Source organism: Vombatus ursinus, unplaced genomic scaffold (assembly GCF_900497805.2).
Source record: "Vombatus ursinus unplaced genomic scaffold, bare-nosed wombat genome assembly UNPS02014935.1, whole genome shotgun sequence".
NCBI classification, from domain to species: domain Eukaryota; kingdom Metazoa; phylum Chordata; class Mammalia; order Diprotodontia; family Vombatidae; genus Vombatus; species Vombatus ursinus.
The window spans coordinates 4,119,196-4,137,454 of record NW_020954713.1 but is presented as its reverse complement, the minus strand read 5'-3'; the positions used below and the strand labels follow the sequence as shown (position 1 = coordinate 4,137,454).

Genomic DNA, 18,259 nt, shown 5'->3' with positions numbered 1-18,259 from the left:
GCACTGGGCCTGAAGTCATGAAGACCTGAATTTAAATCTGTACTCAGACACTTACTAGCTATGTGTCAAATCACTTAACTTTGCTTGCCTCCCAAAAAATATTCTATGACCCCTGAGAAGGCTATCGACTGCCCTGCCTGGACTCACCGGATAGGCGCAGACTCATCCCCTCGGTCCAGCCAGTCTTGTGGTGGGATGATATACATGCACCAAAGGCCCCAGTTGTAGCCATGGGCAGCGTTGGCATATTGCTGTACCTCAAAGGTATTGTACTTGATGTTGTCAATGGCGGGCAAGATTATTCTCCTTCGATCCTCTTTGATTCGTGTTAGGGCCGGCTCTGCCCTGAAAGAAACAAAAGCCCAAGAGGGATCACTTTGGGAGTCCGCAGTGACAGACCCTTAAGCCAGGTATTTTGTAGAGGAGGCCAGGCCAGATGATGGCTGCTGTTCCTGACATGTAATCTCTGGTGGGCACTGCAGGAGGCAGGTATACTCTTCCCTTAGGGAGCTGGAAGTTGTAACGTGAGAAGTCTTTGAGCAGCAACGTAAATGGGAAAGCTAGATGGAAACACCTCAGTTTGAGTCTTTTCTCTGACACTTACTGGCAGTGTGATTCTGGGTAAATCACTTCCCAGTGCTCTAAGTGACGCTCTAAGATGATAAAGTGCTGAGCTGTGTGGGAGGAGGGAGTTCTTCACCAGAATCTCCAATCATACTTCTCTGTGATTTCATCAGTGTTGGGAGCTCAGACTGAAGAGCTATGTTGGTAGAGGGAATTTTCATACCAGAAATTCCCTTCATCAATGAAATCACAGTCACTCTCCCTTCTCCCATAAAGGTATGTGTGTGTATGTATGTATGTATGTATATATATATATACATACACACACACACACACACACATATATATACATAATATATATTTACCTCATATATGCACATGTGTATTTTTTGTAACTATCTACTGTAACTCTTTTTAGGTCCCTGATATATACTTTGAGGATGAAAGAGAGAGGGAAGGAAGATGATCCCCTAATGGCCAAAGGCATTGCCCTTCCTCTTCTCCGTACTTAGCTCTCATATCTAGGACCATCTCCAGTCATCCTGATCTGTATCTTGCCCCTGGACTTAGATGGCTCTGGAGGAGAAAGTGAGGCTGGTGACTCTGCACAGCCCTGCCTTGCTTAAATCCAATTCACTTGCATGTCATGGTGTCACCTCTCTGATGTCATGGTCCCCTTTGTGACGGAAGGGCAAACAACAACAACAACCTAGTCCTTGTACTTCCTACATCGGTGCCCAGAGCCCTTACAGAACCCATGGCAGAAATGAGCCCCCCCTTGGCACAGAAACACTACACCCTCTCCAGGAGTCTGGTTATCCTCTGGGCTGGACCCTCATTGTGAACAGGAGAAGTTGTAGAGCTGATAATCTCAGTCAGGATCCTCTCCTAATGACATGCAGGTGGGAGGGGTAGAGCCCAGATTTCCAGCATGATGTCTCTATCCTCTCTGTCTCTATTGTCCCCAGGGAAGGCACACTTTACCTCCCTCCCTATTACAACACACTATACCATTACCATTCAGCAATTCCCCTGCAAGGTTGCAGAACAGAGACACCTGAAGGGAGGGACTCCTGAAGGGAGCCCACTGGGCCACTCAGGAAGATGAATCATCTCAGGGCTCTCCTGGCACCTGTGTTCTATGTATGCTGGCCTGGACCTATCCATTTGAAAGCAAATGAGGAGTCAGCTGGCCAACGCCCCTCAGCCAGGGAATACTGAGCACAGGAAGGGCCCATTCCTTTAATTGGCTCAGCTTAACCCTGAGTGGCTGGGGAGTTCTTTGAGTTAGGGCAGTTTTTCCTCACCAGCCAGCTAGCTAAAGGCATCCATCTCATTAAATAGTTCCCACTTGCCTCTAGCCCTCTCTGCAAATCATGCATGAACACGACATCTTTTCCTGAGAATGGTTACCCTGAGCTCAGGCTTAATTGGGGGCAGAAATCCAGGTGGTTCCAATGAAGAGCTTTAATTAAGACTCCAGGGCTTAAATTCAAATGGAGTTCACCCCAAAGGCAGTATGTAGTTAGCCATCTTCCCTGGCAGGTTGAGAATTTCCTCTCTTTCTTCTTCCCTCCTAAAATCTTGTGTAACCTCTGTCTCAAAGCCCATTTGTATGAGACTCTCTCCTTATTGGTGGAGATAAATTGTGTGGGACATTTGCTGGGCAGAGTTGGTGAGAGTGGGAGAGCGCCAGTCTTCTTCAGTCCACTTTGGGACTCTCCAAGTATCTACTCTAGTCCCTTCCGGCATTCCTGACTTCCAGATTTGAGAAGTAAGAGGGAAAAGACAAACTTACTCCAGACTACTGAAGGAAAAGACTGTAGGAAGACATGGGAGGAGCTGGAAGTCTCCATCATGTCCCTATAACAACTTGCTATTCTTCCGTTTGGGTGAGATCTAGGACTCTCAGCTGAACCGAATGATTTGGCTCCCAATTGGGTATGTTCTCTCATATGTACCTTCCCTGATTTCCATTTTGCTTCCAGATTGGATTAATAGATTTCCTTGTTATTCATTGTGTGTTCATTGTGAAACTTGTGGGAAAGAGGAGAAGTCTTAGATATAGAGCTTGGGGTCATCCATTCCCCCAAATGGCAAAGTGAAGTTAGATTGAATCCAATCATACTCCCTAGAAAAATAATATTTAAGGAAGCAGATAGATACAATTCTAGCCTAGTACCCCTTCTCTCTGAGGAGAGCAGTGTGGCCTTTGGTCCCAACCTCCTGTTCTCTTCCTGGTGGTAATGAAATTCTCTGTTGGAGAAGTTGAAGGGAGGAGGGAGAAAGAGTCTAGAAATATCTACTCTGCCTCCCTTTGAACTACACAAAGAAAACTTATTTATCCTAATTGATAATAAGACAGAAATCAGAGAAGTTAAAGGAAAATAAATATCAGATAATACAGAGTGAAGGAGCTCTCCATTGGGAGTGAGATAACTCAGCTCAACCAAAAGAGTGAGTCCAGGATCTCACCCAATGGGAAAATCCCCCAAGTCTTTAGTGTAGCAAGCTGGGGTAGAGGTATGATGAAGGCTGTCAGTTTTTCCCATGTCTTTTGGTCTGACTAGGTTACCTTTCAGCTCAAAAATCTTCATTAGCTCCCTATTTCTTCCAGGATCCAGCACAAACTTCTCAACCTGGCACATAAAGCCCTTCAGAGTCTGGCTCCAGCCCACCTTCATGGAACAATTTCATCTTACTCTTTGTTTCATGCACTCTCCATTTCAGCCAAACTGACCTATTGACTGTTCCCTGGAACTTGGTATTTTTTCTCCCATTTCAGTGCCTTCACAAAGAAGGTCTTACAAGTCTGAAATGCACTTATTAACAATTAATTAGTTAACAACTAATTAATATAATAATCAGTCTATACTATATTATGTATGATATCAAACTAATTTTTAATGATACATTAATTGATAATCAATGTATTGAAATTCATTAAAGCATTCAGCACTTACTATATCGTAAGCACTGTGCTGAAGTTCCAAATATGATGGTGAAGACATTCCCTGCCCTTAAGTAGCTTATAGCTTAATGGAGGGGACTATATACCTATACACACAGATATAAATAGACAATAGGATAATGGGTCTAGACAAGACCTTGGAGGTCATCTAGTCCAACCTTCTTAACTTACAGATGAGGAAACTGAGGCCCAGGCAAGTTCCATAACCTTCCCAATCTCACAAACATAGTAACAGAGGCAAGATTTGAATCCAGGCCTTCTGACTCTAAAGCCTTCCCTCTTTGTACTCACTGTTCACTGCTTCTCATGGAAGTTGTGACTATGAATTCTTCCCTGATAAATAGCCAGAAATCATCTTCTGTTTCTCTGAAATCTCACAGCATGTCTTTGTACCATGCCTAAGGTACTTATAAAATTGGACTTGGAGTTACTTGTAGTGTGTAGTGAGTGGATGGAAAGCTGGTGTCAGAGTCAGGAAGACCTGAATTTGAGTCCTATCTCTGACAAATACTGACTGAATGACCTTGGGCAAGTCACTTTACATAGTTACCTCAGTTTCTTCAAATGTAAAATGGGAGTAATCTCCCAGGATTGTCATGAGGATCAAATGAGGTCATATTTGTACTAATCCCTGGTACTATGCTAAGGTGGAGCTTAATAAATGGCTGTTTCTTCCCTTCTTATACCCAGATTTGTATTGGTAAGCCTAATTCTACACCCAGTTCAGTCCCCCTTTCTCCAAATTATTTGTCTATGTGTTTTAACTGTCATATGCAATTGTGGGTTCTTTGAAGCCAAGAACATGATGTTACTTGTGGGTAGAGGGGATGGTATGAGAGAGACTTTCACTTATTTGAAAGGACTGTCTCATACAGGAAGAGTGAGACTTATTCTGTCTGACCCAAGAAGGGCAGAACTAGAAACAATGTGCAGAAATGAGAGAGAAATAATTAGGTTGAAGGTAATGGAAAAACTACCTAAAGATCAGAGCTTGGCACAAGTGAATGGGTTACTCTGGGGTGCAGTTGGTGACTTCTTCTCATGAGTGGGTCTTCAAACTGAAGGTCGATGACCCTTTGTGAGGATGTTGTAGACCCCTTGTCAACAAGGTGGCCCAGTGGTCAGAATGTAGGAGTGAGAGATGCCCAAGTTGGAATCCAACCTCAGACTCTTGTTTTCTGTGTGACCATTGGGCAAATCACTTAATCTCACTTAAGTATCAGTTTCCTCCTCTGTAAAATGGGGGTAATAAAAACACCTACCTCACCTTGTGAGGATTAAATGAGATGATGTATGTAAAGCATTTTGCAAATCTCAAAGCACTATATAAATTCTAGCTATTATCACAGAGGGGATTCTTGTCCAGGTACAAGTTGTACTAAATGGTCTCTGAGGTTCCTTTGTGCTCTGAGATTCTGGGACTATTCATTTGTGTATCGCCCACCACACCAAACCCACTCCAGAAACTCACAGTCTTTGTTGTTTGACTAAATGAGAAAGGGCTGCTAACAGAGATCCCCGTGTCTAGAAAGTACTTCGGTGATTTACAAAGAGTTTTCCTCCTAATAGACCTGAGAGGCAAGTCACGAGTACAGGGCTCACCCTCATTTTGGTAAATGGCAAACTGAGGCTCTGAGAGGTTCAACAACTCAATAGTTGGGGCCTCAGAGATATTGTGTTTCTTCCTGGGTTTTAGGAAGGACATTGAAAAGCTGGAAAGTAGTCAGAGAAGGTAAAAACAGAGTAGTGAAGAAGGCCTCTAGATTGTGCCTCAGTAGGTCTTCTTGAAGGAATTGAGGTTGTTTAGTCTGGAGAAGAGAAGATTCAGGGATATGATCATTGTCTTCAAGTATAAAGCTGCCAAATGGTTCAGCAGATAAAGCTGGATCTGGACTCAGGAAGACTTCAGTTCAAATCCAGCTTCAGACACTTCAATCAATCAATAAACATTTATTAAGTGCTTACTATGTGCCAGGCACTGTGCTAAGCTTTGGGGATACAAAAAGAGGCAAAAAACAGTCCCTGCCCTCAAGGAGTTTACGATCTAACGGGGGAGACAACATGCAAACAAGTGTATGCAAAGCAAGCTATCTATAGGATAAATAGGAAATAATTAACAGAGGGAAGGCATTAGAATTAAGAGGGGTTGGGGAAGGCTTAGCTGTGTGACCTTGGGCAAGTCACTTGCTATCTACTTTAGTTTCCCCTACTATAAAATAGAGATAATAGTAGCACCTACCTCCCAGGATTGTTGTGAAGATCAAAGAGATAATATTTGTGTATGTAAATGTTATTTATTACTATTGTTGTTGTTTAGTTGTTTCAGTTGTGTCTGCCTCTTTGTGACTCCATTTGGGGTTTTCTTGGCAAAGATACTGGGGTAGTTTGCCGTTTCCTTCTCCAGTTCATTTACCGACAAACAGGGGTAAGTGACTTGCCCAGGGTCACACATCTATTAAGTATTAGAGGACGGATTTGAACTCGGGTCTTCCTGACTCCAGTGCTGGTGCTCTATCCATTGTGCCACTTAGCACAATTTTTTTTTTGTTATTATTATTTATTGGAAGTTCTGATACATGGAAGAGGGATTCAACTCATTCTCTTTGACCCCAAAGGGAAGAAATAGTAAATACCTGGAAAACACACAGGCTAGTTTAAGTTGTTTATATAGTGAAAAACCTCTTGATAGGGAAAGCTACCCCAAAGCAGGCTAAGTTGTCTTGGGAAGTAGTGAGCTCCCCATGACTAGAGGTCTTCAAGCAGAAGTTGGATGACCACTTGCAGGGGATTTTGTAGAAGGGATTCACACTCAGGCACAGGTTGACCTCAATGGTCCCTGAGGCTCAACTTTGATATAATGTGACTCTGTGCAAGGGAAGGAAGAAAGAACAGGGATGAAGAGTGATGGTAGAAGAAAGGAAGAGAGGAAGAAGAAGGAGAAAGGATCTTGAGAGAGTAAAGGGCAGGTGAGAAAAAGAACTGAAGAAGAAGGGGAGGAGGGAGAGCAGGGAGTACCCTTCCTGCTTTGGGTAGAAAAGCCACTTGAGTCTGCCCTGTGCTTTAGAAGAGAGATGACCCTGATGGGTTGTTTCAGTGACAGACATTTGCTTAGTGGCTTCAAAGCCATTTCAGGATACTTCTCTAACTTAATGATCTCTCTCAGTGCCCAATCACTCAGAGCAATCTTTCCTCCTCTGCTGCTCTGTCCCACACTCCATCATCCTTGGAGTCACTGTGTGTTACCATGAGTTGCCTTATGACATTTTTTTCTTATGGATCACAGCCCCTGCGAGCTCAGAGAGGATGTTTTGGCCAAGGATACAGGGATGGGGGCCTTAGGAGGAGGAAGAGAACTATACAGGACTTTTTAGACAGGCTCCACTCCATTTCTTTTATGCCCTGTCTCTTCATCTCTACCCCTTAGAACCCCAGGCTTCTTTGGAGGCTCAGTTCTGGTGCACCTCCTACATCAGACCTTTCCTCGTCTCCTCACCCCCAGTTTTTAGTATCCCCCCCATGAAATGAAACAAAAAATATCTACTGAAATTTTCCTTTGTATGTATTTCATACTGTTGTACACATTCTATGCTGTTCTCCCTGTAGAATAAAAGCTCTCTGAGGGCAAAGACAGTTTTGATTTTGTCTTAATAGAGAGAGTGTGGCATAAAGGGTAGGACACTGGGCTCGGAGTAAGGTAAAGCATGAGTTCAAATCCAGTGCTAGACATTTACCAGCTGTTGACCTTTGGCAAGTCAGATAACTTCCCTAGGCCTTAGTTTCTGTTAAAGTGAGAGGACAGGGCTTGATGGCTTCTAAGTTTCTTTCTGTATTAGATCTGTGATTTGATACCTTCTCACCAGTCACTTTCTGGGAAAAGGTGGATTCCTTTCTCTCTTTTGCTTCTTCTCTGATTGGAATGAACAGGGATTTGACAGCTGGGAGTGATGGAAAGTGAAAAACCAAAGGATTATAAACCTTGGGACTTGGAGGGATTCAGAGAAATTATCAAGTTCACCCCTTGACTTCTGACAGGGCCATATCGATCCATCCATTCATCTATTCATTTATTCATTCACTCATTCATTTGTTCGAAAGGTGTTTAATGAGTACCCTGAAAATAAATAGGACTTTGTTCCAGAGTAAAGACAATTCTCCTCAATTCTACTCCCCACCCTCCAGAGAAAGAGTTGAAAAATTAGCCTGAGGTCAACCAATCTTGCTCTGACAGAAATCAGTCTTACTTCCTCTGGGCAAGTCTTTTCTACCTCAGTTTCCTCAACTGTAAAATAGAGATAATAATAGCATCTACCTCCCAGCGTTGTTGTAAGGATCAAAGACATAATATTTGTAAAACTATTTGCAAAGCACTATGTAAACAACTAGCTGTTATTATTATGTATCTGAAGTTCTGTCATGGAGAAGGATTAAATTTATTCTGCTTAAATGCTAGTAAAGTCCTTTCCTGTAGGTGACCAAAATCCTTCATGCTACAATTTAAGCCTCTTGTTCTGCATCTGGTCACTGGAGAGGAGGTGATCATTGTCTGCCTAAGTGTAGCAGTAGTAATCATCAAATCCTAGGACTCTCCCCCCACCCTCACAGCTCTGCTCCCCAACCCAATCAGACCCTTTCCCCCACCTGCTAATCTTCCTTCTTCCAACTTATCTTCTCTGAGATTTTGTTAGACTCATAGAATCTCAGAACGTGAAGGGACTCCAGAGAACGCCTTGTCCTGCCTGGACCTGGATGACATTCTGACCAAGGGTCATCTACTATCCAGCTGAAGACCTCCAATTAAGAGAAACCCCACACCTCCAGAGGCAAATCATTCCATTTTGGAGTCGATCTCATTGTTTGGAAGTTTTTCCTGATCTCAAGCTGTCAATCTGCTCAACTCTGCTGGTTCTACCCACTGCTCCTAGTTCTCACCTCAAGTAGAACCAAGTCTAAAACCCCTTCAATGTGGCAGCCCTGTGAAGAAGATCACTCTCATGCCCTTTCCTTCCTGATCTGGAGTCTTCTCTAAGTGAAACTCCCCTAGTTCCTTCAACCATTTTTTCCTGTGGCATGGGCTTCTTCACCATTCTGGTTGCTCCTTACTGGGACATGGCTCCTGAAAAAAAATATTCCTCATGGTTCTAATTCTGCAATCTACCACCTATCCTTAGAGATTAGGGTCACACAGGAAAGGGCTGTTAAGAAGTGTCCTAAGTCTAATATCTGTCAATGTTTTGACTAGGGTTGCCCAGTGGGACCTGGGGCTGGAGCATGGACTGGATGGATGTAAATGAAGATCTAGGTCAGGCAGTCAGTATTTTGTAGCGGATCTGATTACTAGTGATTAAGAGTGTGGAGCAGAATAGACAATGGCCAGGATAGTGGTACAGACAGACATCTATCCATACTCTGCAGGGTCTAGGGTTAAAGTCTCTGCAAAGTCGATCTGGAGTGAGAGGACTTGGGTTCAAATCTCACCTCTGCCACTTGCTGCCTGTATAACTTTGGGTATGTTACTTCAAGCCCACAAGCACCTATTAAGCACCTACTGTGTGCCAGGAACTGTGCTAAGTTCTGGGGACAAGAAAAGGCAAAAAAAAATTAGTCCTTGCTTTCAAAAAGCTCACAGTCTACTGGGGGAGATAAAATGCCAACAATTATGTTTCTGTAAGATATATACAGAATAAGTGGAAAATTATCTCGGGGGAAGACATTAGTAGTAGTTGGGGGGTGGATAGGAGACTAGAAAAGACCTCTTGCAGTAGGAGCTCAGTCTTGAAAGAAGCCAGGAGACAAAGGTGAGGAAGAAGAGTATTTCAGGCATAGGACTGGCCAGTGAAAATGCCCAGTTAGGTGATGGATCCTGTCCTGTATGAGGAACAATAAGGGGGCTGTATCACCAAGAAAGTGGAGGAAGGTTAAGGTGTAAGAACATTCTAAGGGTAGGAAGGGACCAGTTATGAAGAGGTTTAAAAGCCAAACAGAAGAGTTTATGTTTGATCCTGGAAGTAATAGTGAGCCTGGAGGTTGAATCTAGATGTACGTGGGGAGGTCCTCAGGGGGCGGGGGGTGATATCATCCTGTGCGTTAGGAAGAACAATTTGGTGGTTGGAGGATGAGTTGGAGACGTGAGGCAGGCAGACCTACCAGCAGGCTATTTCAATAGTCCAAGAGTGAGGTGATGAGGACCTGGACCGGAATGGAGGCAGTGTCAGAGGGAAAAAGGGGGCCTATTTGGTAGATACTGGAGATGCAAAATCGATAGGTCTTGACAACAGATTAGATATGGGAGATGAGAGATGGTGAGGAATCCAGGATAGCTCCTAGGTTGGGAGGCTGGATGATTGGGAGGATGATGGCGCCATAGACAGGCACCGTGACAGCACTTAACTCAGTAGCTGGCACGTAGTAGGTGCTTAATGAATGTTTGCTGATTTGACGTAATAAGAATAGGAGGATGTGTAAAATGAGACAGCTGTCCTAGATCAGGGATTCTTAAATTAGGGCCTGTGAACTTCTTTTTAAAATATTTTGATAACTATATTTCAATACAATCAATTTTCTTTGTAATCTTAGGAATTTTATTTCATGTGTTTAAAAACCTCATTCTGAGAAGTGGTCCATAGAATTTACCACATTACCAAAGAGGTGCAAATGCAGGAAAGGTTAAGAATGCCCTTCCACATCAATGATTCCATGATGGCCCTTTTCCCCCATGTCCTTTCTCTGGGTGTAGCCTCTGTTGGCCAGATCCCAGAGGGAGTACAGTGTGCTCTGGTTGACATGGGGATGGTCCTGGTGCTGAATAAAGGGTGTTCTTGGGGGAGGGGAGGGGCATAGTCTCCAGGCTCTGGGTCAAAGTCACTCTAAGGTAGTCAGATAGCACTGCTTTGCTTCTCTTTCTCAGAGGAGGTCCAGTCTCCCTCCTTCACCCTGCATGGCTTCCTTTCATCTCTCCACTTTCGTTCCTCCTAAGAGCACCCAGGTGAGGCAGATGGCTTGTTTTTCTCTCTCAGTCAGCCACATCAAAGTTCTCTCGACTGACCTTGCATAAGCCATTCACTTTGGGGCCCTTTCTGGCTGGGATGCTCCTGACTTGGCCTGATTGGCACCCTACCCTGAGGTGCCTCAGGGACCCAGAGAGAAGGAAATTCTGGACCACTATAAAGTGCTCCCCAAGATTAATCCCTAGTGATCCATGCAGCAGCAAGCATTTATCAAAAGCCTCAGGGATTCAAAGACAAAAGTGAAGCTTTCGGGGGGAGGATAGACTCATACGTCATCCTGGAGATGGGAGCAGAACAGAGGGGAATTAGGGCACATATTCAAACTCTCCCCAACCTGGCTGAAAATAACAATAATAACTGAGATTTACATAGCACTTTAAAGTTTTCAACATGCATCATCTCCCCTGTTCCTCAGTACAATGTCTTAAAGAAGGACTATAGGTTTTATAAACCCCATTTTACAGAAGAGGAAAACTGAAGATCACATAGCTAAGAGTAGGATTTGAATCCAGGGCTTCCTGGCTCCAAGACCAGCACTTAGCTGAATCTACCACTCAGCCTCTATAAAAGAAATAAAGTTTGGCCAAAAGTAAGGCAGGGAAACAATTACCCAGATTCCACATCTGTTTCCTCCAGTGAAAGGAGGGTCCCCATCACAAAAGGACCAGAAGGGTGGACAGATGGTAGCTCCAACAGAGTGCTAAGTATTGCCCCAATGTTGCCTGATGCTGCCTTCACATCTTATCTCCAAGTCTATCCTCTCCCCCTGTCTGATGTGGCCTGTGCCTTCTTTCCTGGGGACCTTCAGAGAAGAGTGAGTGACTAGGCAGATGGACCCAAGAGCCGTTTACTTTCAGATGGCACCCCCTCCTGCAGACTGTGTGGAAAGGCATGCAGGTTTCCCTCGCTCCAGGATGGACAGAGTGCTAGGCTCTTAAAAGACCCCCAAGTCCCCAGAGACATCATAGTTTGGGAATCCTTCTAGGACCCCAATCTTTGCATGTTGTGGCTCATTTCTAAGGGATCTGAACATCTATAAGAGGGAAAAGATTATGGCGTCCCAAACAATGAGAGCAAGATGGCACCTCAGAGACCATCTAATATAAACTCCTCATTCTACAAAAGAGGAAACTGAGGCCTTGCCTAAGATGGCATGTGCACTAAATACAGACAAATGATTCGATCTCAGGACCCACAACTCCAAATCCATTCCCCCTTCTGTAATACTAGTAAAGTCTGCCAAGGAAGGCTCCTATCTCCAACTTGGTAACCAGGAAGACAATTCCATGGTCTCTGCATGACATAGCAGAGACGTCTCAATCTGGGGTAAGATCCCCAAGGACAGAGCGGGGCATCAGGATAGGAATATGTTTACATGGTGCTGAACAGATGCTAACAGCTAGAAAATTCTGTCAATATGTAGATAGTACACCTATGTGACATTTTGCCTGACTGATACGTTACCCAGCCTCAGCTCTGCTCTGCCTCAGGGATGCTAGGACATCTGGGAGCCCAGAATTACATAATTTAGATGGATTTTTTTTTCTTTCAGTTTTCAAAGCACCTCCATATCCATTACCGTATTTGATTTAATGTTGTTGTTCAGTTGTTTCAGTTGTGTCCTACTCTTCATGACCCTATTTGGGGTTTTCTTGGCAAAGATACTGGAGTGGTTTGTCATTTCCTTCTCCAGCTCATTTTACAATTGAGGAAACCGAGGAACAAAGGGTTAAGTGACTTGCCCAGGGTCACACAGCTAGCAAGCATCTGAGGCCAAATTTGAACTCGTCTTCCTGACTCCAGGCCCTATGGCTTATCCACTGGGCTACCCAGCTGCCTTGATTAAATGTTATTTCCCCATATGAGTAACTTCAGTGGCTCCCCACTGCCTCAAAGATAAAATGCAAACTCTTTAGCTTCGCATTTCAATCCTTTCACAAATTGCTTCCTGCCTACCAATCTAGGTCTATGTTCTATGTCACATAACACCCTTTCATGTGATTATCATGCCCATTTTATAGAAGAAGCAACTGAGGCTCAGAGAAATTAAGTCACTTGCCCAGGGTCACACAGCTAGTAAGTAGCAATGGTGGGATTCAAACCTAGATCTCCCAGCACCTGGTTAGTGTTGTTTCTATGACTCCATGCTGCTCCTCCATCGAACATTTGACCTACATCCAGAAAAATCGTGGATAAACTTTGGTCAGCCCCAAACCCACAGTAATGACCTCTGCCTTGTGGCATGAAGTTTAGGCTGGGGGCTGGCCTTGTTTGGACTTTGCTAAAAAAAAAAAAAAAAAGTTTGCCGGGGCTGTATGGAATTCTATTCTAGCCCCTGAATACCTTGGTCAATCTCTCTGTTTCAGTCTGCTTCCCATAAAGGAGCTGAATGTTATTTACCTGCCTTGAAGCAATATGAGGGAGGATTAATTAATTAATGTTTGTAAAGTGCTTCAGAGACCAAAAAGCTTCGTGTAAATGCCAGGCGGCTAATGAATCTGGAGCCTCCTGTGCTGCAGCTCCAGGATAAGGGGTCTGTTTGCTAGTGGATAAAAACAGCTTCTCAGTCTCGAAAATTAAAATTACACATTTTTAAAAATTGCATTTTGACGTGGAAAGATTAACTGCACACTCTGGCCCCAGTGCCACCTGCCGTCGCTGAATTCTGAGGCTTGGGAGGGAATGAGCGTCCTGAGCCTGAAGAGCAGGGCAAGGGAAATGCATGGGGGCGGGGAAGGGAGAGGGACTGAGGCTCTGGCCATTGCAAGCATCAGGGTTGGGGAGGCTCTTTGAGGAAGAGAACACTTGAGTCAACCCAATGACTGGGGCCAAGACCCTGAGCTTGCAAAGCATGATCTTTGGAGTTGGTTGTGTTTAAAATACAGAAAGGGAAGGTGAGTCCCCAAACAGGGTCTTTTCAGAAACCTCTGGACCAAATCCCAGTTCTTTTGGGAGAACACGACCTTTTATTTTGTGTTTGACCTTCCTGGCAGAAGACCACATGCTTTTGTAACTAAAAATAATGAATGAAAGCTCAGCTCCCCAAGCCTAGGTCAGGAGGAGTTACTGGCAAATCCTCCTGAGCAAAGCATTCTCTGTGTTCTCACCAGCTCCTGGAACACCAAGGACCCAGCACTCAGCATTACTGGGCCAATGTGGTCGTCATTCACTTTGGACCAAAACTCCTTGAACAGGGTAGTACATAGATTCTTTTCAGAAGCTTTTAGATGCCAGAAATTGGCTAAATAGCAGAATCCCAATTCTCTTCTTTCTCCCCTGTCCCTATATTCTTCTTCTTTCTCCTTTTTTTCTTCCCTTTTCTTCTCTTCCTGTGCCTTCTCCTCTTCTCCCTTTCACTTTCCTCTTCCTTTCTGTCCTCTTTTCCTCTACCTGTTCTTCTCTTCCCCTTCCTCTGCATCTTCCTTTTCCACCTCCTTTTCTTTTTATTCTTCATCCTTTCCTTTTCTCTCATCTCCCTCCTCTTCCCCTTTCTTTCTCTCCTCTTTTCTTCTCTTCCTCCTCCTCTGCAGCCTCCTTTTCCACCTCCCTCTTTTCTTTTTCTTCTTCCTCCTTTCCTTTTTTCTCATTCCCTTCCTCTTCTTCATCCTTTCTTTCTCATCTTTTTCTCTTTCTCTACTTCCTCATTTCCTCCTACTAATTCTCTTCCATATTTTCCTCCTCTTTCTTTCCTTCTAATTCTCTTTTTCTTTTTACTCCTTTTTCTCTTCCCTTTTTTCTCTCCTTTTTCTCTTACTTTTCTATTTTCTCTTTTTTCTCATTTTCTTTGTTCCTTTTCTTCCCCTTCTTTCTCTTCTCTCTCTCTTCTCCTCCCTTTCTATTTATCCCCCTTCTCTTTTTCTTAATTTACCTCTCCTCTTTCACTTATTAAAAGAGAAGACATACTTTTAGCTGGCAGGGCTTCATCTCTAAGCCTAGCTTCCTGTGCTGTCAATTCTGCAGCCCTGAACAATGACTTCATCTTTAGTCTGGTCTTTCATTGTAAAAGCAAAAACCTGATAAGAGAATCCAACTTCTTTCCAAGTATGTCAGGGGGAAAAAAATCAAACCTTAAACAAAATAAACTGGAGTCAAGGTGGCCAGCCCCCTAATTAAGATTCCCTTGGGAGAAAGAATGAATGACCTGGAATAAGACCCTGATAAGTGTGGATAAGCGTCCAGGGAATTCTCTGCTTTGGGGGGCTCAGAATAATTTCCCTTGTCCAGTATTTCTGTGTGTCTCCACCACGCTGGGTAAGAGAAACAGGATGTAATTCTTAGCAGCTCACGAAAACACAGTTTTTTTGCACCCAAAGTGCAATAACCAGAAATACTCAGGCAGGTTCCAGCTGCACTGCCTAAGCAGGTCTATAGAGAACTCCATCCCCTGAGCTCTTCTGTTCCCCTGCTGCCGAGACAATTTTATTTGTGAGTCTGTTGGACTATGGAAACAGCCTACAAATGTGATAATACATGCAAGGCCATGTGATCCCTCAGGAGGAGGGCAGTGTACTCAGAAATCTTTGGTTCCCATCACAAAAGCTTACCAGCCAATGTTGAATTCCACATGAGCGTCAAAGAAACCCACGATCGGAGAGGTTGCTGCTTTCCAGCCCTGAATGCGAGCTCGGATGAGTCCTTCCCTCTTGGTATTGCGGACTATTTTCACCAACCCTGGGTATCTCTTATTTACATACTGGTCCAGATTAAATTTTAGCTCCACTGTAAAAAGAACAGAACGACAGGGCTCAAAGTGAAGGAAGTGGGAGGTAGCAAATCCCTTCTGATCGACTGTGCCAAAGGACGAATGAGGCAATGAAATCCAAGCCGACGCAATATCATGCAACGCAACATGATACAACATAACGCCATGCAACACGATTTTTTTTTGTTTTTCAATTCATGGGATACAAAATTACAAGCAATGCTTAAGTCCTTGCTGTGTTCACAGTCCAGGGTCTGGTAGAACATTACGGACTTGTCACTTTCCCCTAGAAACCTTCCTGGATTAACCTTGCCCCTAATAATAATTTTGCCCCTAACAATATTTCCCTTAAGAGTAATTAAGGGAAATAGGTCTGTATAGCAGATAGAGATCTGACCTGGAAACCAGCAAGACCTGAGTTCAAGCCCTGTCTCTGATATAGGTTGTCTGTGTGACCCTGGGTACCTCACTTGACCTCTCTCTAGGCAGTTCTCTAAGACTGTAATTTGTGGAGGAGGTGCCCATCTGCATGGGTGGAAAGAATTCCCTCACCTAGGAGTTTTCTCTAACAATGAAATCCCAGATCCAGTCCTTGTGCCTCCTAGGAATGCTCCCTGACTCTCCATCCCTTCAACACTCTCTTCTTCAGTTAATGGAATGATAACATCTAGAAGCCATAGTGAATAGCCTTCTAGATTTATCAGAAAGGCCTGGGTTCAAATCCTACCTCTGACAGCTATTAGCTGCGTGACTATGAGTAAGTCATTTAACCTCCACATGCTTCAGGCATCTACATAAGGCTTATTAAGCAGTGTCCAGCTAATAACACATGCACCTGGAGACTTCAGGGACACGGGAGATCAGAAATGATTTATGGAAACATATATAGATTGTAGGGGGTGTCTTTGCTATGAAGAATTCTCATGGCCTTTGTGCACATGGGTTAATACCAGCACCTATTAAATGGCCTGCTAAGGTCACACAGCCTTAAAATAAATGGCATGTGTGGCTTGTATTCACTTTAGCATCATTTCATACATGTCTAATCTATCTCTCCAAATGGGATATGAGATCCCCAAAGGCAGGAATCATGTCTTCTGAGCCTCCTGTCTCCTCTGTAGAATAGGGAAGCAAGGACTCAGCACTGTTTGGGGCCCTTAGTAAAGCCTTGTTAATTCACAAAGGATCATGGCTCATAAGAGTTAGAGTTTGGAAGGGACACCAGTGCTGCCCAGTTGAGACTGGGTATTTAACTCAAAGAGTCACTTGACAATTGGAAGGAATGTAGGATTTAGAACCAGAAGTCACCTTCTAGGTGATTGAGACCAACCATTCCTATTTTACAGATGAGAAAACGAAGGCTCATAAAGGTGTGGTGACTTGCGCGAGGTCAAATGGCTAGCAAGTATCAGAGCTGAAATTTGAACTTAATTCAACTTAACAAACATTTCCACCAGATCCATGCCTCATGATTCCAAATCCAGCGCTATTTAGAAGCCACATTGTCCAACCTTTTCATTTGATAGATAAGGAAATTGAGGACCAGAGAAAGACCCACAGTCATTGCCCAAAATCAGTTGTTTAATGGCAAAGCTGGCACAAGAACCCAGGTCTCCTCATCCCCAGCCCAGGACTCCTTTTCACATTTGGAAGACAGTTCTTGTGTTTATCTAGCACCAGGGAATGCTCTGTTTAGCTTCCTCTTCTGATGTGCCCCAGATGAAGAAAAGCCCAAGTCCCTGAGAGGCACAATGAACGGGAGCCTAGCTAAGCATGCAGAGAGCCATAGTGCAGAGCTGGGATGCACCCAGCCATTACTGATACTTTCATCTTGGCCTAAACCCACTGGCATCAGAGTGGGAAAGGTGCTAAGGATTTATGATGTGACCTTCACACCCTAGGACTAAACACCCATACGAAGAAGAAAAAAACCCACTGCTTGTTGCCCCCAGGCTCACCATTATCACTGTTGTCATCTACCAGGATGATCTCTTTGAGCAAGTGAGATGGGGTATGGTTGACAACGCTGTGCACTGAGCGAAGGATCACGGAGAGAGCTTCATTGACAAAAATGAAGACCACGGAGATCTGGGGCAGGTCCTCAGAATACATTATGTGTTTGCACCTGAAGAAGACAGGTGGGGGAAGGGAGGAGATATGGAGAAGGCAAGAGGAGATAAAAAGATCATAGATTTAGAGCTGAAAGGCGCCAGAGAGGTCATCTAGTGCAACCCCATCATTTTACAGACAAGGTGACTGAGCCTCAGAGAAGTTAAATGACTGGTCCAAAGTCACACAGCCTGAATATCCAGGGAATCATAGACCTAGAGCTGTTGGACATCTAGTTTTTATGGACACTAGAAGTCATCTAGTCTCACCCTTTCATTTTTCACCATTGTAGATGAAAGTGATTTTGGAAACTCAAGGAAGAACCAAGATTTTAACTGAACTTTGGAGACCTGGGACAAAATGGAGAGCTAGAGAGAAGGGAGAGTGTTACAGGCACAGTGAGTAGAAGCATGGGGTCAGGACACCATAAAGCATGTTGGGGACTGAGTCATCCAGTCTGATGGAAGTCTAGGTCATTTGGATAATGACCATAGATAAAGGAATTATGGTGGCCTAGTAGAGAGAGAGCCAACCTTGGCTTCAAGGAGACTTTGTGGGTTAAAGTCCTGCCTCTGAGATCTTCTAGCTGTTAGATCACAGTAGTAAAAACAATAGAATGGAAACTCCTTGAGGGCAGAGGCTATCTCATTTTTGCATTTTTATTGCTAGTGCCTAGTGCAAATGCTTGTTGATTGAATAATTGACTGACCATTAGCAAGTCCCTTAACCTCTAAGTGCCTTAGGTAATTCTCTAAGACTCTCTCTCTCTCTCTCTCTCTCTCTCTCTCTCTCTCTCTCTCTCTCTCTCTCCCTCTTTCTCTGTCTGTCCCTTTTCCCTCTCCCTTCAAGCCTCTGTTGCCTTAATCAGTAGTTTTCAGTCATGTCCAACTCTTTGTGACCCCCCCCACC

General features: G+C 44.0%; 1 protein-coding gene across 1 annotated transcript in view; it reads right to left on the bottom strand.

Annotated features, from left to right (window-relative positions):
- GALNT9 (polypeptide N-acetylgalactosaminyltransferase 9) overlaps window positions 1–18,259 on the bottom strand; it is a 299,872-nt gene that overhangs the window by 145,612 nt on the left and 136,001 nt on the right. The window contains exons 3-5 of the mRNA XM_027844232.1: window positions 17,200–17,366; window positions 15,084–15,258; window positions 148–345 (exon numbers count right to left, since the gene is read on the bottom strand). Coding sequence (XP_027700033.1) covers window positions 148–345; window positions 15,084–15,258; window positions 17,200–17,366 — 540 coding nt within the window. The remainder of the gene's footprint in view (window positions 1–147; window positions 346–15,083; window positions 15,259–17,199; window positions 17,367–18,259) is intronic.